The 22,074-nt window shown below is 35.1% G+C and overlaps 1 protein-coding gene across 6 annotated transcripts in view; it reads left to right on the top strand.

Annotated features, from left to right (window-relative positions):
• The window catches only part of RB1CC1 (RB1 inducible coiled-coil 1), a 57,340-nt gene that overhangs the window by 26,413 nt on the left and 8,853 nt on the right, over positions 1-22,074 (top strand). For 5 of the 6 annotated variants that reach the window (XR_014492049.1, XM_083358947.1, XM_083358946.1 and 2 more), the window contains 10 exons: positions 885-1,071; positions 1,200-1,281; positions 4,900-4,961; positions 7,214-7,317; positions 8,411-8,537; positions 10,685-12,600; positions 18,919-19,072; positions 19,835-19,943; positions 20,034-20,271; positions 21,507-21,561. Coding sequence is in view for 5 of the 6 variants with exons in the window: in XM_083358947.1 (XP_083215073.1) it covers positions 885-1,071; positions 1,200-1,281; positions 4,900-4,961; positions 7,214-7,317; positions 8,411-8,537; positions 10,685-12,600; positions 18,919-19,072; positions 19,835-19,943; positions 20,034-20,271; positions 21,507-21,561 (3,034 nt within the window). In the remaining variant the exon portion in view is untranslated. Of the gene's footprint in view, positions 1-884; positions 1,072-1,199; positions 1,282-4,899; positions 4,962-7,213; positions 7,318-8,410; positions 8,538-10,684; positions 12,601-16,570; positions 16,657-18,918; positions 19,073-19,834; positions 19,944-20,033; positions 20,272-21,506; positions 21,562-22,074 lie in introns of those variants that run through there. The other variant, XM_083358948.1, reaches the window with a different exon arrangement.

Here is a 22,074-nt window from a genome sequence, read left to right as displayed (position 1 = left end):
GTGTATAGTCACATTTTCCCCCCAGCTTCAAATTAATGTGGGGGAAAGTTTGCATTTGTTATGATAATATAGGGGAAGGTACTATTAAAAAGTGAATAAGCAGAAGAAACAAAGTATATGAAAAGGAGGCAGACATGTTGACCTCAGTCTTTAGCAGATAAAAGTTACTGTGGAGAACCTTTTTCTACTGAGACTCTCCACATGAATAAAGACACTGGAAGGTCGGAATCTTTTATTGGTCTGTTGCAGACACACACTCATTTTCACTGCTTTTTGGGTGCTTGGCAACCAGTTCACCTTTATGAGTGTTTTCAAAGGTGGGTCTGGTCACATAAACACTTTGACTTACGATCATATCAACTTATGACTGGAAAACTGGTCCTAATTGCAATCATAAGTTGAAGACTATCTGTGTAATAGTTTATTTGAACAGTTGCCTTTTTTGTTTTTGTTGTGGTTGGTGAATCCAGATTCATATTAGAAATTTCAATGATATGGATTTTAATAGGTATCTGTGGAATGCAGTTACATTCTTAGGTGAGTTTATTTGCTTTGATTTTAATTGCATTTTAATGATGTAACCTATCTGAAATATTCTGTGACTGAGCGGTTTATAAAGCTTTCAAATCATAAATAAGCAAATACCTAGTTGGCAATTATTAGAAGAGCCAGTTCTTTTGAGTGGCTACAGGCTGGTCAGTACTTCTTAATCCAATTTGCCTCACAGATTTGTTGTTGTGGAAAAAATAGTTTTGGGAATATGAAACCTGTCTTCATGAGCCCCTTGGGGAAAGGTAAGGTACATATTTAACAAATAGCTGTTCAGTAGAGAATTTTTCTTTTAATCACCAGTCCAAATTCACTTATTCTCACCTATTCTGTAGGTGGTGCTGCTTCGTCATGCTTCATGCTGACCAAGATGGAGAGAAACTACAAGCATTGCTTCGCCTTGTAACAGAGCTGCTAGAAAGAGTGAAAATTGTAGAAAAGCTCAGTAATGTCCCACAGATGTACTGTTTGGCAGTTGTTGAAGTTGTAAGAAGAAAAATGTTTGTGAAACACTACAGAGAGGTAAGTAACTTGAGTAGATAATTTAGACCTAAAATATTTTATAAATTTGTGTCTAATATCTTTTTGCCTTATAGAGAAAATGTGTTTGTACATTTGTGTTTAATTATTATTATTATTTTGTTTCATAGTGGGCTGGTGCATTAGTAAAAGATGGTAAACATCTTTATGATGCAGAAAAAGCCAAAAGGGAATCTTTTGGAAAATTATTTAGTAAGTATTGTAATTATTTCTCTCCTCTCAAGCTACAATGGCACAAACAACATCCTAACATTAGAAGAAATGTGTATCTTGAATAAATTAGTGTTGATTTTTATATTATATCCAATTATATGTGGCATAATTATAACATATGATGATTTTTGTAAGATTTGAAGCTGGCAAGGTGGAAATTAGCAGTATCCTGCCAGACAGAACCATTATGTAAACTTTGAACAGATGTAAGGCTGGAAAAGATTGAGCAAGACTCCATTGACTTGGAACAGGTCAGGGAAAAAATAGAATTTAAATCCTGGATGATGGTCTGTTGACAATGGATCCTGGAGACAAACATACATACACTTTCATTTTTATGTTTGAAAGTAGCAGATCTTTTGAATATGTATGTTTTCTAGTCTGCTGAATATTATTCTGAATCAATGAAGTTCTTCCTTTTAACAGCAGTGTTCCTGAAGAGTAAAGATTATTCTATGTTTGATGTAAAGTCTAAAAGTTTTATTGAATCAATGTTATGTCATGACTCACCCAAACTAAATGTGTATGTATAAGTCACAATTATTCATATGCCTGGCCTCAGTCATATTACTGACAAAAGGTGTGGGAGTGTTTGCATGTGAGAGAGAAAAAAATAAAGGACAGCCATTTCTCCTCATCATCTGACTATCCTGTGCTGTATTGTCCTGGGCACTTTCCTTCTAGTCTACCTCTTATTTCAGGACTGTGCTAGAAAATGAAGCTGGGATCATGAAGAGTATTCTCTTCACTTTTCTCCTATTAAAGGTGTGTGATCCATTAAGATAGAGGATACTGAAGGTGAATAAGACATGACTATAGAAATGGTGCTAGTGAGAATGAATTACATTCTTCAGTCACACAGTATATTTTTGTGGTGATGGATGATGAGTTGTACCTGAGATGTGCTGGTTAGAATTTGTTCTGCAGTTCTGGCCCCAATCCATTAGAAAAGGAGAGTTCAGAAATTGCAACATTGGGCACTGGGAATGGAACAACACTAATAACACAGGATATAGAAGCACCTTAATAATGATAATAATAATGATAATACAAACACCAAGGAGAATAGACCAGATTATATGGCCTATATGGTTTCTAAGGTGTCATAAAAGTGCACCGAATGTGGAAACAGACAAAGAACCACAGGTTTTAATGCAGAAGAGCAAGTATGATTTAGTAGACATTGTAAAACCTTGTGAGGGAAAACTGATGACTGGAATAGAAGGAATAGACTTATTCAGAAAGAAATAGGCTAGTTAAAAGTGGGGGGAAGAAGAGCATTTTTTGGTGGTGGTGGGGAACACACAACTAGAAAGCCAGAAATATGAAGGTGAAGATTTGGTCAGTGAGGTTAAAAAAAAAACATTGATATTATGAGGATATTCATGTCAGGCAGATCTGGATAATTTTAGAACTTTTTAGAGAGGAGCAATATAATAATGATGGCAGATGTCAGCTACTCCCTTTGAAAAGCCAACTTGACTAAAAATGCAACTCCCATTTCTTCTGTGGTCTTATTATTTCATTTTCCAAAACGTTGATGAGGTGATGGATTGCCTGGCCTAGATCTGATCGTAAACTATAAGAAAGAACTGGTGGGAGAAATAAAAGCTGCTTTATTTTGTAATTCTGTGACTTAGCTTGCACAGTTTGTCTCATTTCCCCTGCACATTGTTTTAGTGCCGTAGTGAAAATTATGGTGTTGTGTAGCAAATCAGGTAAATAACTAGAATTGTGGTTAGAGTTAAGACTAGAAATTAGCTTTTTAACTAAGCAGGCATGTTTGTTAAATGCTTCTTTCTTTTTTCAGATACCTTTATATTTTGAAATAGAAGAATGTAATACTCATGAGAAGGGTGTTGTAAATGGAAAATCTGTTTTGTCTCAATCCTGAAACAACATATTGTGACTTAGAAATTTGCCCAAATTGAAACCAGGAACATTTTGGTTGTTTTGGCCAGGATAAATTCCAGAGAAGTCACACAGGGCAATTTAGGGCAAGGCTCATTTCTCCTTCACGTGGCCTGTGTACTGAACTGCCCACAGATTTTCCCAGTGCCTTTTCCCCCTCTATCTAGCCTTAACTATCACTACCCTTTAAGTATCGTATAGCAATAGGAAGAGGGGCAGGAAGTCTGGTTGTATTTGTTATGTTTGAATGGAAGGTCAGTGGCCTGCTCATCACCCCAGTGTTTGTGGTGCTTTCCTTTCCCCACTACCATTAGCAATCTCATGCCACTGTCCTTGAATTCTAGTGTAGCATATCCACCTGCCCTACTTGCCATTTCTTATCTCCTCCATGCTTTCGTTTACCTATTTCCCCTTAGCCTAGCTTTTCCCCTTCTCTTCCCATCCTACCTCTGCCTAAAACATGTGTTTCAATTCTAGGCCCAGGCAAAATATCTCTAATCAAAATGATTTTTTTTAAAAGAAAAAAGGAAGGAGATCTCTCGGTTCAATAAAGAAATATTAGAGCTTTGTAAAGCATTAAAAGGGAGCACTTCACAAAGTGCTGAAGCATAAGGAAAACATCTCTTAAGGCCCGCATGTCAAACTCGCGATGTCACGTGAGGTATCACAACTTTTTCCCCATTGCCGGCAATGGGGTGGGCACCGTTTCAGAGTGACACATCCAGACCGCGGGCCAGCAGTTTGACATGCCTGTCTTTAAAGTATTAAAGCAGCCGTGTTCTCTACAAGTCTTGGGATAGCTGACTAGATAGCTTTCCTAATTGTCTGCATAGATGTGTCTGCCCAGCCACTTCATTTACCTGCAGGTGGCAATCCCACCTGCATTATCATTCTGACAAATGTTTGACAAACAAGTACACCAGAGGTTTAATACTTTAAATAATGCTTTCATACTTAAAAGAAGGAAGTTTCCTTTGTACTGTTAATAAAATAACTCTTCTGCCAGCTTTATTATACAAATAGTCGTATACTTTTGTGTTGAAAATATTTTGATCTTTCTGCTTCCATTTTTACCTTTTGAGGTCTTCACACTTTTTCTTGAAAAGTTGTTCAACTTCGGTCTTGAAATTTGAGCAAAGTGAATACTTTCCCTAGAAATAGTTTAGTTTTAGTTTAGTTTTATTTGATTTCTATACCGCCCTTCTCCCTAGGGACTCAGGGCGGTTCACAGGGCATATATAAATAACAATACAAAAGTTAAAAGGAAATTAAACCAGTGCCCGATTAAAAACAACAATAATAAATACTAAAAATCAATTTAAAAACCCATATTCCCCCATCAGGCCAGACCAGCTAATTCAAATAAGTGGGTCTTCAACCCACGACGGAAGGATCAGAGGTCTGATGCCATCCGGAGCTCAACCGGCAGTTGGTTCCATAATGCCGGAGCGCCCACAGAGAAGGCCCTCCCCCTGGGGGCCACCAGTCGACATTCCCTGACCGGAGGCACCCTGAGGAGGCCCTCTCTGTGGGCACGTACTGGGCGGAGGGAAGTTGACGCCGGCAGCAGGTGGTCCCCGAGGTAACCCGGACCCATGCCATGTAAATAGTTGATATAGTGTTCTTTCATATTAATAGATTGTCTTATACATGAATAAAAAGAGCAACCTTTATTTCTTTGAATAGGGAAATCTTTCTTAAGAAATCGTTTGTTCAGGGGCCTTGATGCCTGGCCACCATCCTTTTGTGTGAGTATTTTATCTTTTTTTTAAAATGAAGAAATTTAGTTCTGTTCTAAGAGTTTTAAATAGATGGCTTTCTGGGAAGAAGGTACATATAGTATTGGCAAACATGTAAGTAAGAAATATATAAGCTTTTTATATAATCTGCTTGTTGCATTTCTTGTATTAATAATATAGATTGCTGTAAAATATTTTAAAATATTAATTGGTGTTAGCGTTCATTTGTACTGTAAATGGCTTTAAATAGCTATGAATGGCTAATTCATATTTATGGTAATTTTGACTAATTTTCTGCAGTAAGTAAGGAAATTTGTACTGTGAAAACTGAATAGAGAACATATAAAACTTGATTATCACTTTAAAATATGTGATCAGCGTTTACATGTTGATGACCCTTCACGTGATGAGAGGCAAGACTAATAACTTAAATAACTGAGCTTAAACAAACACCACAGAAATGGGATAGGAATAAGCATTGTTCCTCTCTCCCTTTTCCTTGCTGGCAGATGGTCAACAGGGACACTTTTAGATCTCCCTGTTAGGACCGATCAAATTTCTGAATTAATCTCATTTATGTTAGAACTCTGTGGGGCTCTTTGTAGCTTTCTATAGTATACATTTCTGTGAGATGGTACTACATATTTAGATAATATATTTATTACAAGAGGTAAACAACCTGCTACTATTCATATTCATTGCTTGGGTACTCTTGCAGAATTTAGAGCTGTATTACGGTACTTATTTTCACTGACCTATCTACAGTGACTTAAATATATTCCCTGTATAATTACAGTAATTTAGATCTTAAAAGAATGTAAAGTCAGATTTATTTTCCTTTTATGTGGACTATTTTGAATTGCAGTCAAGAATTCCAAGAATGCTTTTCCACAAGGCAACTGGACTTTCTTGTTTTTCTTTGAAGACATTTCGCTTCTCATCCAAGAAGCTTCTTCAGCTCTGACTGGATGGGGGGGAATGGAAAGATTTATACTCCTGCAGACAACTGTTCATTTGCACTTTTTTAGTGAGTTGTTAAAGCTGCCTGGAGATTTATCTGTGTCTTCAGGGTCACCTGAGTAGTGCAGATGGTTATGGAGCCTTCTTGGAACTGTTGAAAGGACTGTGTTGTAGACTAGAGATAGATGATGTTGGATCCCTCCCCCTCTGTTGAGAGAGGGCTTTTTGGTTTTGACATAGATGGCCTCTTTGACTCCTCTTTCAAGCTAGCGGTCCTCTCTGTCCAAAATGTGGACTTACAGCTTTAACAACCCGCTAAAAGAATGCAAATGAACAGCTGTCTTCAGGAGTATAAATCTTTCCATTCCCCACCATCCAGTCAGAGCTGAATAAGCTACTTGGATGAGAAGCGAAACATCTTCAAAGAAAAGCAAGAAAATCCAGTTGCCTCCTGGAAAAGCATCTTTGGGATAACTATGACCTGGATGACTGAGAATCTCCATAGAAATTTAGCAGTAAAGAACTGTTACTGTTCATCAGTTATATAATCAATCACATCATTTTTAATAGCAACAGGTTTAATAGCCATATATCTGACAGTGCTTTCTACGTTTTGAATGACATTTAATATAATGTAAAAATGTAACCCTGGAGAAGAGCCTAATGCTGGGAAAGATTGAGGGCAATAGAAGAAGGGGACGACAGAGAATGAGGTGGCTGGATGGAGTCACTGAAGCAGTAGGCGTGAGCTTAGATGGACTCCAGAAGATGGTAGAGGACAGGAAGGCCTGGAGGAACATTGTCCATAGGGTCGCGATGGGTCGGACACGACTTCGCAACTAACAACAACAACAACAACAAAATGTAACCAATTCTATAATCTCTGCATTAATATTCATTTTCCAAAATATTTTGTATAATACTTCTCCATTAATAGGATCTGTGAATGGCATTTATAATCTGCTTTATCACAAAAAAGATAATACTAAAAACTTGTTTGCTCAATAGGACATCACTCTCTCTCTCTTAAACCTTCATGAATATTAGCTCTGGTAGTTCCTTCAATTTTCCAGAGCAGACTGGAGTATTGAGGAGAGAATTGTTTCCAGATGGAATGATACCCATTCATGACTATGAGAATAGAATTACTGATAAAATCCACCTTTAAAAATGATCTTTCAAATTAAAACTCTCCTTTAGAACAACTTATAAACGCAGCTATTGAGCAGCTGTTTACAGATTTTATGTGTTTCAATGTTTGCCTATTTTAATCATGTATACATTTCTTTTTTTATTTATAGACTCGAAAACCTCGCAGATTTGATGGTGAACTTCCTGATATTTCATTATCTGATTTGCAGTTTCTTCAATCCTTTTGTCCTTCAGAAGTACAACCATTACTCAGGTAAGGTATTATTTTAATTAGCTGAAATAAAGAACTTCTGCAGTAGATAGCCATTAAGAAATACAATTGCAGATAATAATAGGGAAAAACAAGTTTTTCCCCCTCCCTTTCTGGTTCATGAATATGCTGCTAACCAAAAAGATACAGATTTCAGCACTCTCTATAAATGTTAAAACACTATTTATATAGCATGTTAATAATCAGATTAAAATGTCTGCATATCAGATTTGTGAATTGGGACTAATTTCAAAAGAGAAAGAAATCCATGTCAGAAATTCTGAACAATAAATATAAGAGAGAAACATTACTGTGTTCTTGTTCTGTTATTCACATAGATTTATATTCTACAACATTTGCATGTAAGTTAAATATTTCATCAAAAATCTTTTAAAGTGCACAGCCACAGTAAATTTAATTAAATACACACACACACACACACACACACACACACACACACACACACACACACACACGAAATATGTTTAAATTAACATTTAAAGAATACCACTTCTTTTGGACTAAGTTCAGATTCTTTTCTGATTAAACTTACCAAAAGGTGTTTTCAAAGTATAAATAGAGAAATAGGATAGTTTGTTTGCTGAAGTTCTCCATTATTTTATCATACAATCTCTTATATGGCCTGGTTTAGCTAAGCTTGGAATTCAGGATTTAACAGTGGCATCAAAATGAATGGTAGAGTCAAATAAGAAATGATATCCTTAAATTATTATTAATAATAATAATAATTTAATTTGTATACCGCCCTTCTCCCGAAGGACTCAGGGCGGTGAACAGGGCAATAAATACTAAAATACAAAGATACAAAAATTAAGAAAAGATTAAACATAATGTCCTATACAACAATAAATTACAATACATTAAAAACAATAATAAAACCCAAACCCATCAGACCAGGCCGGCTTGTTCAAACAAATAGGTCTTTAGATCACGTCGGAAGGAGCGGAGGTCCTTTGTAATAAACAATTGTAATAAACAAGGCAGAAGCCTTGCAATTAATTGTTCTGCAATGTGATTGTAATATAATTTATTATTTGATAAGTATAATCAATTTAAATTCTGTTGTATTTTTAAGGGTACCCATACTTTGTGATTTTGAACCTCTCCACCAGCATGTACTTGCTTTACATAACCTTGTCAAAGCAGCACAGAGTTTGGATGAAATGTCCCAGACCATTACGGATTTGCTGAATGAACAAAAGGTATAAGTGAGTGATATATGTGATTTTGTGAAACAGCAAAACATCAGACCTTTGAGGTATTTAATTCTACAATAAAATCATTAAAGTTTGAATTAAATCCATTGCATTGTTCAAAGGATACTCTCTAGCCCCTATTTGTTATCCCCGCTCCCTTTATTGTTTCTATAAATAACTCAAAGCAGGAAATCTACCTAATATTCCTTCCTCCTATTATTTCCTCCAAAACAACTACTGTGTATGGTGAGTTCGGCTGAGAAAAAGCAACTGGCCTGAAGTCACTCAGCCCACTTTCATGCTGGGATTAGACAGGATTAGAAGTCACAGCCACTGGCTTCTGAATTCTTGACTGGCAAGTCCTGAAAAGAAAAGATGTGGAAAATCAGGCTCAGGAGTCCATGTAAGCTCAGCACCACTCTTGATGGCTTGGGAATGTCCCTCTATAGATGTCCTGTGTTCATTCCATAGAGCCATGGAGAGGCAGATAGTCCTTGATATAAAGCCATTGGTTTAACAGTGGTACAAAGTTACAGCTGCCTCAGAAAAAGTGATTTATGACCTGTCCTCAAAGTTGTGAACATTGCACCACCCTTGCAGTCACATGGTCACAGTTAAGGACTCGACAACAGTCACACATTTACTATTGGTCGCAGTTTCTTGCAGTCATGTGATTGCAATTTGCAGCCTTTCCAACCAGTTTCTTACAAAGTCAGCTTATTGCCCCCAACAATCTGGGTCCTCATTTTACCTACCTCGGAAGGATGGAAGGCTGAGTCAACCTTGAGCCTGGTGGGACTCGAACCTGCACTAATTGCAGGCAGCTGGTGTTACTTAAGGAGGCATTAGCCCACTGCTCCACCAAGGCTCTTGTTAGAAGAACAGTTTCCAGAACAATTTTATTACATTACTTAAAGTGATGTGTTTGTATACTAGTAGATTCATGTGTACCTGCGTTAATGTATAAATGTAAGATTTTCAGGATAATGAGATTCCTTGGAAAAGTTTGCCTCAGCAGTCTTAAACTCTTTCAGGGATTCTTGTATTTCTGTTTCTGTTTTTAAGAAGAAGAGTCTTTCCTGGTCATTTCTGTAATTGTGAATTGGAAAGTATTAGATCATCCTCTCGTTTTTATTCCAAACTGGATTTTTTAACTACAAATTTAGAAAAGCACAGCAGCCTAGGATTTTATTAGAACTGGTATATGGATAGATGTAATTAATTAGTTTTATTTATTTATTTGTTCAATTTCTATAGCCACCCATCTCAAGCAATGATTGGGGAGCTTATAGTTCAAAAACTATAATTAAAACAATAAATGCATTTTAAAACAATACAAAAAATTGGGGGAAAAATTCAATAGATAAATATATACAGCAACCAAGATACTTGGCCAGTTAATAATAGAGCCAGGAAACAGGGCTCTCGATGCATTTAGTACCCCAGGATTGGGAATATACTCAGGCTAACAGCTTTACGGGTATAATACTTGAATTTGAAAATACATGCTCAGGTGTATTTATATTTAGCTTTTCCATGTGTTATGTTTTATGCCACATAGATATGTATATCCATACTTTCATTGCATGGTATTGTAATGTGCATTCTGTGCCACATTAAAATAAAAGGAAATACTGTGTCTGAACTGATTTTTTTTCCTTCTATGTTGTCAATTTATTATATAATCAGTCCAAATAATTAAATTATTTCTTATTTGTTTATTGGGCTCTTCTATTAAACATAGTTGATACAGTAACATTTAGTTTGTACTTATAAAAGATTTCACTGATAATTTATATGCTTTCACTTAATAAAATTGTTATCTAATGCAATTTAACTATTATACCTTGCTTTAAAAAAAGTCTTTTTTATAATAAGTGTACTTTCTTTTATAAATTCCGACTTATGATATGTTGCCAAATAAGCATTTTCTAGCATACACTTAGATTTCCTCTTTTTTTCTCACAAAAGCTGCTCCTGCTGTTCAGTAGCTGCTTTTAAACTGTTACGAGCTTTTAGGCATGGCCACTTCTCTAAAAGATACAAAAGGCTTCATCAACCCTATAGCATGTGTGGGACTTAGTGTATTTGACTACTGGGAATTGTTATGAAAGAATATTATTTTAACTCCTACTTACTTTTTTTCCTTATAGGCTTCCAACAGTCAAGCCTCGCCACAATCTATCACTACACCAAGAATGGAAAATACAATAGGAACAACAATTGCTACCTCTCCTAAAACTCCATCACCTCTCAATCTTCAGGGTCCTCTTTGCCCTTCTGTGTGTCCTCCAGCTCCTTTTGAAGAATTGTCTCCAGACAGTATTGATGCTCACACATTTGATTTTGAAACAATTGCCCACCCAAACATGGAGCAAACTGTTAAACAAGGATCTTTAGATTTGGACTCATTGGCCGAAAGTCCAGAATCCGATTTTATGTCTGCAGTGAATGAGTTTATAATAGAAGAAAATCCGTCATCTCCAAATGTGATAAGTGACCCTCAAAGTCCAGAAATGATGGTAGAGTCCCTCTATTCCTCAGTTATCAATGCAATAGATAGTAGGAGGATGCAAGACACAAATATATGTATAAAAGATGGAGTTTTAGAAAATCCTGCTCTAAATGTTTACATGGACAAATGCAGAGATGTTGCCCAAGAATCTCAGTTAAATTTAATGAATATCAAAGAAGACCTTTACCACTTTAGAACATTTGTAAAAAAAGAACAGTTTAACTTTTCTTCTTCTTTAAAATGTACTTCAGTAGAAATAAGGAATATGATAGAGAAAGTCAAACTGTCTCTTGAAAAATCTTTAAAGGAGAAACATCAAAAAGAACTACAGTCTCTAAAAACTGAATATGAAAGTAAAATAAATATTTTAGTTGAAGATAGTGAAGAAAACAAAAAAAAGATTGCTAAATTAAATTGTGACTTAAAAGAACTTGAAGAAATTTTACATGACAAAGATAATGAATTTGAAATAGTAAAGAATGAAAAGGAAGCAGTTGTGTTCTTACAAAATGAAAAAGATCAGAAATTGATTGAAGTGGAATGCCAAATGAAGAAGCTGTATCATGAAATTAAGGAACTGACAGAGTCACGTGAAAGAGTATTAGAAAGTTTGAAAAAACTAAATGTTGAAAATGAGGGAAAATTGCAACTTCTGAAAGCAGAATGTCAAACTATGGAGCAAGATCACCTAAAGGAATTGGAATCTAATCTACATGTCAGACATATGCAAGAATTTGAAGAATTAATAGCTAAACACAATGATTGTTTAGAGAAGTTAAAAAAAGAACATCAACACCAACTTGAAAAAATGCAGGTATCTCATGCTGCTGATGTCTATGAAAAAGAACAACAGATTGAGGAATTAAAGATTAAGGTTTCTGAATTATCTGACTGGAGATGTAAGCTCGAAGTTGAACTTGCACTGAAAGAAGCAGAAGCAGATGAAATGAAAGTACTTATCGAAGCAAACAAAACTCAACAGCAAAGTAATCTCAGAACCCTTGTTGACAAAGAAACTGAAATGCTAAGAAAAGAGACTGATAAATTAAGGCATATAATTCAAGTTAGTAATGATGAATATCAGGTAGGTCTAGCTGATCTGAGGACTTTAATAACAATTGAAAAAGATCACTGCATTTCAGAATTAATTGACAAGCATGAAGGAGAAGCAAATTTGCTTAGAATAGAATTGGATAAAACAACCTCCTTGCATCAGAAAGCACTGGAAGCAGGAAAAAACCTAGAAGAACAAATTAAAGAATTGCAAGCTAAGCTGGAATTAGAAATGAATGCTGTACAGAGACAAAAAGAAGAGCTTTTAGCTTTGTGTGAACAGCAGAAGAAATATGAAGACACCATTGAGAAACTCGTAGAAGAAAAGAAACTATTAATAACTACCCATGAGCAAGACAGGAAAGAGATGGTACAGAAACTCAGTTGTGAAAAAGAAGATGCAGTACAAAATGCTCTTAAAGAATTTGAATTACAGAGGGATGCTGTTGAAAAAGAACTTTTGACAAAAATCCAGCAACTTGAGATGCAAGTTAATCAGAGGTATTGTATGAATTAGGGTATCTTTTAATATTTTTAATAATAATGACAACAACAACCCTAAATATATTTTGCATGAGTTGACAGAATATAACATTACAGGAGGAGCTCTTCAGTCAGTTTGCTTGTTTATTTGCTCAACCAGCCATATATTTTTCCCTCAGATATCATCAGTCTATCTCCTATGCTAACATACAAATCAATTTTTATTTCAATTATTTCATGAGTTATATTGAGGAAGTGATTTATTAGTTATTTTCTCTTTAAGTTTTAATACTGAATAACATGTTATTTCAAACCATCCCATGAGAGGGTCGCATATTGCTTTGGATTTACACTGCATTGTCATAGTGAATCAAGGACATTGGAATTTTTAGAAATGGTAGCACATTAAAATTTTCTCCCATGTTAAAAAGTTGTCATCACAGGAACGATATTTAAAATCTTTCCTTTTGATGTGAAAAGCTATTTCATAGAAGAGGTATCTTTCAAACAAATGATTTTCTTATATGTAGATTTAACTACTCGTGCATATTATTTGCTTATTTTCCCCCCAGAAATGTTAAGGTCAGATTTATTTTGTGGGTCAAACTTAAATAGATTAGCGTAAACTAGCATAAGCTGTGGTAAAATTGTACTATCTACTTGAAAATGAACAAAATTGTACAGTAGGACATAATTCAGTACTTGCTATTTTCTAAACAGTTATTTAATCTACATACTGTTAAAACTCATGTCTGTAACTTTTACCTGGGCAAATGGTCTTAGGGCAAACATTTTCAGCCAAGGTACCTAAAATGGGCTATCTTACAGAATGCATCTAAAATCCCATAGACTCCCATGTAATTGAAATTTGGCAAATTTTATAAAACATTTTGTCACATAAAATTATCATTAAACATTTTATGATATAATAAACAATGTCATAAAACATTTCCTGTGATCAATTTCTGAGGTTCGATTGTGCTATTCAATTCAAGATGGGCTACTTTCAAGGCCAGTACATTTAAATATCTCCTTGTATTTAAAGGAGTTTTCAGTACATTACTACCATTGTTGAAGGCAATGAGGAATCTGATAAGGAAATATCTATGAAACAATGACCCACTATGTCACAGGTTGTTGTTTAATCTTTTAAAGACGAGTTATGATGACTTCAGAAAGAGGTGCTGCCCCACATGGTCATATGATCATGATTTGGGTACCTGGCAACGTGTTCATGTTTACGGCTGATTGTCAAATGCACAGAGACCATATGATTGCCATTGGCAGTCTTTTCTGCCCTTTCCCAGAGAGTCAATAGAAAGCCACCAGGGAGGTTTCCAAGCTGTTACTTCCTGGGACTGGCTGAAATAATTCCTGCTGGAGGGAATCTCAGTTCTGTATGGAGTTTTACGCCCGCCCCCCTCCTGATCTGAGATTTCCAGCCTGACAAAGGATTTTCCCTCCATCCACTGAAGAGAAATTCTCTGTTGACTGCAGAAATGGAGCTCTGTTCCTGCACTTCAGTGAAGAATTTCCCAGTGAAAAGAGAAAATCCTTTGTCAAGCTGCAGGCATGGAGCTTCATTTTAGTTCATTCCTACAGCCTGATGAAGAATTTCTCTCCTCTCCCCCCCCCCCCCGGACTTGAGGCACCTTATGCTCCTTACCTGGGATTCCATCCACTTAACAATTCAGGTGATCTCTTTAACAGTTGCAACTAGGAGTGGCAGGATTGTTGTAGTTGAGTGAAGTAATCACATGGTTGTCTTGCTTAACAGTCATTTTGCTCAAGGACTGAGATTCTGATCCCAACTGTAAATAAAATACATTATAATTTAAGGAGTTGTAGTTCACACAAGCTCTCCTATTAGCCAGTAGATTATTTTATTTATGTTAAACAGAACACAAAGCACAAACCATTCTTGAAAACTTGTCTTGGTTTTACAAGAAATGTAATAAGTTAATGTTTGAAGAAAAATGCTGTTTGCCTTTGTTGTAACAAAAAACTTCAGTTTTTAAAATTATAATAAAATATAGGTGCTCAAAGAATTGATGTAGATTTAAATGGCATTAAGATGAAATATTTTTAGGCAATTCAATTTAGTCATTTTATGTCTGTACATTAATCAAGTGGTTTATACACTTAATAGCTTGACATTATTGAAATAATGGGAGATTCTAAATACACGAGTAATTAGTTCATATAGAATTAATCTGCTATTTATTAGATGACACAAATGTGGTGAAAGTATTATAATTTATTTCTTTCTGTATATTCATATTTGATTGAATATCCAGATCTCTGAATATTTTGTTTTAATAAATATATGTATAAACCTACAGTACATTATTAATATTTAATGAATAAAAGTATTTTATTCATACTTTCAGAGATTTCATAAACAGCTTGCGTGGGGAATGATGCATAGTTAAAATAAAAATTACTTTTGATCAACAGAATAATAAATTGCTACATCATAAAAGCAGACAAAAGCATTAACAATTATTCATTTCAAATCATTTTACCAAATAAAAAACAGTAATGTTATTTTTTTTCCATATTTTATTTCCAGAGGAAAACACCTGCACATTCCAATTCTAATGATGTGTGCGTCTTTCTCTTTTTATTTGGTGAATTTCAGGTTTAAGAGCAAAAGATTTTATTTAGATATTCTTTATCTAGAAAAAAACCAAAAACAGTTTATTGTATACGCAAAGATGTTTTTTTCAAAAGGCAAGTGGACCATGTTTTGTCCCTTCAGGAAGAAGATGAAGCTTCTTGGATGAGAAGCAAAACAACTCTTTCCTCAAGGGAAAAAACACAGTCCAGTTGCCTTTTGAAAAGACCTCGATGACTGAGAATCTCCATAGATAGTTTATTGTAGAATTCTGAATTTTCCCAGAGAGAGATGTCTTTCATGAAGGTTCTTTAACTATATACATCTCTTGTTGTTATCAAATATTATAAAAATCATTGTTATATATTGAAATTCCTTGTGTAAACAAAACAAAATGAATACCGTTATTTATTAAAGTTCCCAGTTAACAATTCATTTTTAATCAAATATTTCTTATTCTTTCTGTGCAAAGTAAAGTCACTAATAGAGCTCAGGCTTTTCATTCATTCTGTCTTTGTCATAATTTAAATTGTTCAGTTCTGATTGTAGCTGATGAGTTAGCAGCATCTAAGTTCTGAGGTTACAGTCAAGAAGTATGTTAAATGAGTTTATTCACATTGTTCCAGGATTCTCTTTTAAAATGTACCTTGTTGCAGTTCTTGTAATATCTCAACCACCTTGTGTATCACTTCTATAAACTTAAAATAATTTCATCTTTGCACTGATGTCTATTTTTCTAAGCAATGTTTTTCAAATATATATTTCAAAATAGTTAAAATTGTATGTGTCACTGAAAGATAAATGAAGATACAGTATTAACTATTTCATCATCTAGAGTTTTCTTTTACCTAGTTTCAGACAATGATAATATTTTCACAGCAAAACAGATAGTTTTGAACAAATGTGTAGGGTTTTTTTACAGTAAAATTTTAGTTTAAAGAGAGCTTCTTAACAAAAGGTAATACTCAAAGAGGACTTGTTCTTCCACCTTTTTTCCTGGCTATGTTCAACACATTTAGGGAAATATCTAGTATACAAAATTTATCTAAAAATAATACAACACTGAATTTAAGATATTGCCTCACAAAAGAATGATTACTTGCACAAAAGAAGACGTGTAATCATAACACCACAGAACATTTGGTCCTTAACTATTCCTTGCATCTAGATAAAATTAAATAGAATTCTCCAATTTACAAGTAAATTAGGGGAAAAAATAGCTTTTTTTCACTAACTAGTACATTATGTAATTTGTGTTGGTGTATTTATTTAGACCATATGTATATCATTTATTTGTAAACTCAGAGAAGTTTACAGTTGTTTCCATTTAATTGTAGTTCTGGTGCTCTTTCGTTTTTAACATTGTTGTAGCATACTGAAGCTATGAAGCTATGAAAATCAACTTCGACCATTGGATATTTCTGTCATGCACATTTCAACTCAGGACTTCAGCAAATGTACATGTAATTATTGTTATGATACCCGAAGTTTGATGAGAGGGCAAAGTTACAAGCCAGGATTTCTAGGAGAAATCTGATTGTTCTCTCTGACATGGTAGAAATTAATTATTATTCTTCAGATTGTGATTAAAAGAGAGGGAAAACAAATATGGTATAATTTCTATGTCCCCCCTCCCCCCGGGACAAGGCTGCAAAAATTAGTGGTTACATGTAGATAGCTAAAGCTCTGGAGCAATATCCAATAAGATTAGAGGTCATTAGATTGGTTGAAACACTTGGCTCACTGTACTCTGTGTATAGTGCTAGCAAATATTAATTAGCTGCAATGTATAATAGCTATATTTCAACTATCAAAAATATACTAAGACAGTGAAAATAAATCAAGAAAAATTCAGAGATGTTAAACCAAACTTCTTAATCAGAAATATATATTATTAGCTAGTAGTCCAGGAACATGAGATGATGATTTTCTTTTCCTTGGAACAATATGCTCTTAATTCTAGAATCACTAGTATGTTGAGTAGATGTCCTATGACAGTGGTGGCGAACCTATGGCAGGGGTACCATAGGGGCACCCGCACCATGCCTTGGAGGTGGCAACTCCCTCTTCAACCAGCCACCCCCCACAGGTGTCCATCCCCATGAGCAACATTGAGGTGAACACACCCACCTTGGCCACACCCCTCCAATCTTCCATGACCACTACAGCCACACCCACCCAGTAGGCCACGCCCACCTGGCACCCAGCGATAAATAAGTGGGTTTTGGGTTGCAGTTTGGGCACTCGGTCTCTAAAAGGTTCGCCATCACTGTCCTATGATAATTAAACAGCTGGACCAAGGTTATGAGTATCCACATTTAAATCCTCAAGATTAAAAATTTCTGCAGTTGACTTTAATTACTAACCTCATAAAAATGTCTGCTCAGGTGGCATTAGGGAACAAATATTCCACTCTGAACTCCTTTGAATAAAAAGAAAATAGGCATGTTTTCACTCCTGCTTCAAACACTTTTTATCACTCCTTTGGAGAAGGTGAATGTACGAGTGTGTGGAGATTCTCAGTCATCCAGGTCATAGTTGTCTCGAACATGTTTTTTTCTTCAAAAGGCAACTGGACTGTTTTTCCTTGAGGAAGAAGAATAAAACATTTCACTTCTCATCCAAGAAGATCAGTCAGAACTGATGAAGCTTCTTGCATGGGAAGTGAAATGTTTTCTTCTTCTGCAAGGAAAAAAAAGTCCAGTTGCCTTTTGAATAAAAAAAAACACCTTTCAGTGAATGTAGGAGGTTTGAGTTTCAGTCCCTTCTGTTTTCTGGGCAAATAACATCCAGGCTTGTTACGTAAATGTGATGAAGTCCCTGAAGTTATTCGAGTTGAATCACTTTGTGCTTATGCTTAAATTGTTGAATTTTGAGCTACTTTATTAAAGTATCTTTTATTCTATACATTTTGCTTTGCTACACAACTATTTGTAAAGTTGAAGTGAGGGGAGACAACAGATGTGAAAATTAGAATAGAATAGAAACTTTATTGTCACTTTAATGTACACTGATCACCATACATTAAAATGAAATTGCATTGCATTCAGCTCTCCAAAAAAAAATACCATTATGCATATACACACATACACACATATGACACAGAGAAACATCACAGTCTAGTTCAAATATATACATATACATGGCTGAAAAAAAAGAATCCTGTGAATTTACAAGGTGGCATAAGGAACAAAGCTGTTACAGAATTTGCTATAAATTCTTTGAAACCTCCTCCAGAGGGGAGCAACAGAAATAGACCGTGAAGTGGGTGTGGGGGGTCTCTAACAATGCTTCTAGCTCTAAGCACATAGCGTTTATAAGCAATGTCCTGAATAATGGGAAGCGAGCTTCCTAATCTCAGCTGTCCTTACCACTCTGTATGGACCTTCTTTCTGTCTGAGGCACTGCTTTCACCAAACCAGTGGTGCAGTTTGTTAAAATGTTCTCAAATATAGATATCCATTGGGAAAACCAGATTGCTGGAGGTCTGAATTCATTTTTTAAAATTGGCTTGGATTTTGTAAATAGGTTTATTATTGCAAGGCCAACACTTATTTTGTCCCCAGACATACTAAAATCTGATAATTACTGAAGCAACTAACGTTAATCAAACCCTTTCATTTTTAGCTATATGCCAGATTAAATAATACTGAGGTTTTGCCCTTTTTTTTAGTACTTCAGATTGATTATATTCTGAATATTTTTTTTCCTTTTTCAAGTTCATTTGAATCGTCACCTTCAAGCTTGGTTGCAGAGCTTCAAGAAAAACTCCAGGAAGAGAAAGTAAAGTTTTTGGAACAGCTTGAAGAATATGAGAAAAGAAAAAATGAAGAAATGCAAAACATTCGAACATCACTCACTGCAGAGCAGCAGGTAGACTTCAGATTAGATTTTCTTGTTGGGAGACAATATAAAATAATTGGAATCTGTTTTGGTTTTGGCAGTGTGGATAACAAATTCCTCAAATTTCAAAAGTTGATGGTGTCTTTATGTCTTTGAAAGTAAAATATGATTGCCTGTCTTTGGGGGCAGGGTCACTGCATTCCTTCTCTTTTAGAATCCATTTTAACTGAGTCTTCACTGAATTCTCAAACCATATCTTTTACATTACTGAAGACTTGATATCCCAGGAATGGGAAACAGACTTATGATTGTAAAAAAAAATAATGTGTTCAGACAGAAAGAGCAAAATGCAACTGAAACAATAGATTCTGACCTGAGTAAAGAAATCAATCATACCTAAAAGTCAGCATTGTATCTCTCAAGTAGTCATATCTAGTAAATTTTCACTTAATTCTTTGCTCAGGAAGAAATGTTTTTACACCACAATTTCTAAACATCAGTGTTATTTAGACTTAAATGCAATTTAGTAACAGGACAATGTAATATTAGATGTGTTTTAAGCCTGGACAAGCACTGGCTCTTTGGCTTTGAAACGGAGATGAGCACCGGCCCCTAGAGTCGGAAACGACTAGCACGCATGTGCGGGGGAACCTTTACCTTTACCTTTAAGCCTGTGCATCTAAAAGTTTTTAATGTGTTTTAATACTATTGAGGCTTACAAAGAGAAGAGTGTGCACACCTACATTTTGTTCATTGTGTTACCAAAATTAAATTTTAATGCTATCTTTTCAGACTACATTTAACACTGTTCTAATAAGAGAAAAGCTGAAAAAGGAAAATATAATCAATGATCTTAGCGACAAATTGAAATTGATAAAACAGCAGCAAGAAAAAGACAAGGGTAAGCATGCAGTGTAATACAATAGAGTTGCATACCATAGCAAATTTTTATTGTAATATTAAATATAAATCATTGAAATTCTTTGCTCAGCTCTGATTGAAAGTCTTTCTGAAGATCGCGCTCGTTTACTTGAAGAGAAGAAGAAACTTGAAGAAGTTAATAAGCTGAAAAACAGCAATCTTGTTTCATCAACATGCTTGCCTCTTACTCTGGAACCTTCTGGAGCTTGTGCAGCTGATTTCACATCAGAAACTGAACATTTGAGTTCTGATACAGCAGAAGAAGGAAAAATTGATTCCACACTAGAAACCAGCATGATGACTGTAAAGTAAGTTCTTTTGCATTGAAATAAATATCTAAATATTACAGAATAAATGAAATACGTTTCCCCTACCCCGTTTAAACTGCCAGTTCTAAGTTTTTTCCCTAAGTCTTGTTTAGACATGTACGTTATACATCTTTATCATGCTAAATGTATATATAAGGTTTGATTGTTAGAACAAATTTCTTGATTATTATCTGTTTATTTTAAAAGATAATATATTTAAAATTAGAAAGTGGATCACTTCCAAATACTCAACTATTAGTGAACCAGATTTCATTTGACCCTCTGTTCAAGTGGAGGAAAAAAAACACCTTTTTCGCCCCATCTTTACATATATTTTATGTAGTTTCAGCCTTAACATTTATAAGGAATGTTGTTTTATATTAATCATTTTGAACAGCAGAAATCAGTTTTATTCATCACTAAAAGATGTTTCTAACCTCTTAATTTCAAAATGTATGTCAAATGCATGTGGCAGTAAAAGAAATTTCATTGTTTTAGCAAGCTTGTCTTAAAAGAGCTCTAATCCAAAACAGCAGGCAAGATAATGGTCAGGCAAAATACGAGGGTGAAAACTTCATGGAAGTTTCCTTAGCCGGTCTAGTTTCAGAATCAGGACTCACAGCCAGGGTTAGGGTTAGGGTTAGGGGCATGAAGTAGGAGTTAAAGGCACTTGTCATCAATGGAGATGCTTGAGCTTGCTGCTCTTCTTCAATAAAAAGTGTCCCTAGTGTTGTTCATGTCACCCAAATACCCAAAAGTATCATTTGCTGCTACTGGGCCTCTCAGAGCAGTGACTGATATCTACAGTAGGCAATATTCCATCCCATTACCAATAGCCAGTTCATTTGATGACACCTGTCCCATTTGGGGTTTGGTCTCTTTATTTGCCCAACTCCTAATTACCCCCAATAAGACTCTTATCTTCTCCAGAGCGTTTGGTATACGGAAGGCGGCTTCAATTGTTGCCATGCATGTATCTATATACATGAAGCTTGCATGAAATGGCAAAAGATGAACATATTATATACATTCCACTTTTAATCATTTTTGTTTGACACATCTGTAAGACAAAGTAGGGTCATTTGGCCAATGCAAAACAGCTGTTTGTTAATCTTTCTTGGTTCTTGTACTATTAAAAGTTCTTTTTCAACAATCATTATGAATATGTTGAAGAGCTAGACAAGTTTTTTTTAAATCATATCTTGTTAATTTCTCCTATTTTCTTTCTTTTTTAGTGAAAATGTCCAGATGTTGTCTGAAGAAAAACAGAGGATAATGATGTTAGAAAAGGTGAGTAGGGTTTTTTTTTGCCAGTCTCTGTTCTTAGCAGCATAACTGGTAATGCTAGGCAGAAGTAAGGTTTGGGAAGAAGCTTACATTCAGCGTTTTTCCTCCCCATCTATCCATTGCATATCCAGTATTGTTCATATTATACTAACAATTAGTGTCCTTTGAATTGAGCTAACACTCTGACTTCATGAATATATCCATGCCAGTGTCTTGATAATACCATGGAAGTTTTTTACCATTGTCTTCTATTTGTTTTCTTACTTCCCTGACTGGTCTAACCAGACCTGGCTCCTTTGTTTTGCATGAACCATTTCCCACTTGCATCCATGCTTACAAGTCCCACATGCATTTACAGCAGCCTGATTTTGCCCTAATCTCCTTGCACAGTTGTTTTTGCTGTTACATTAATGATTTCTGAGCTTTATGGGCATAAAGGCAGCCTACAAATCAAAGTTGGTACTGAGGTGTGACTTGTGATTTCTCTGACTTAATTGTGTGATTGGACAAAAATAT

Source organism: Vipera ursinii (genome assembly GCF_947247035.1).
Source record: "Vipera ursinii genome assembly, chromosome: 3".
Taxonomy (NCBI): Eukaryota; Metazoa; Chordata; class Lepidosauria; order Squamata; family Viperidae; genus Vipera; species Vipera ursinii.
This window is presented reverse-complemented; position numbering and strand designations above follow the sequence as displayed.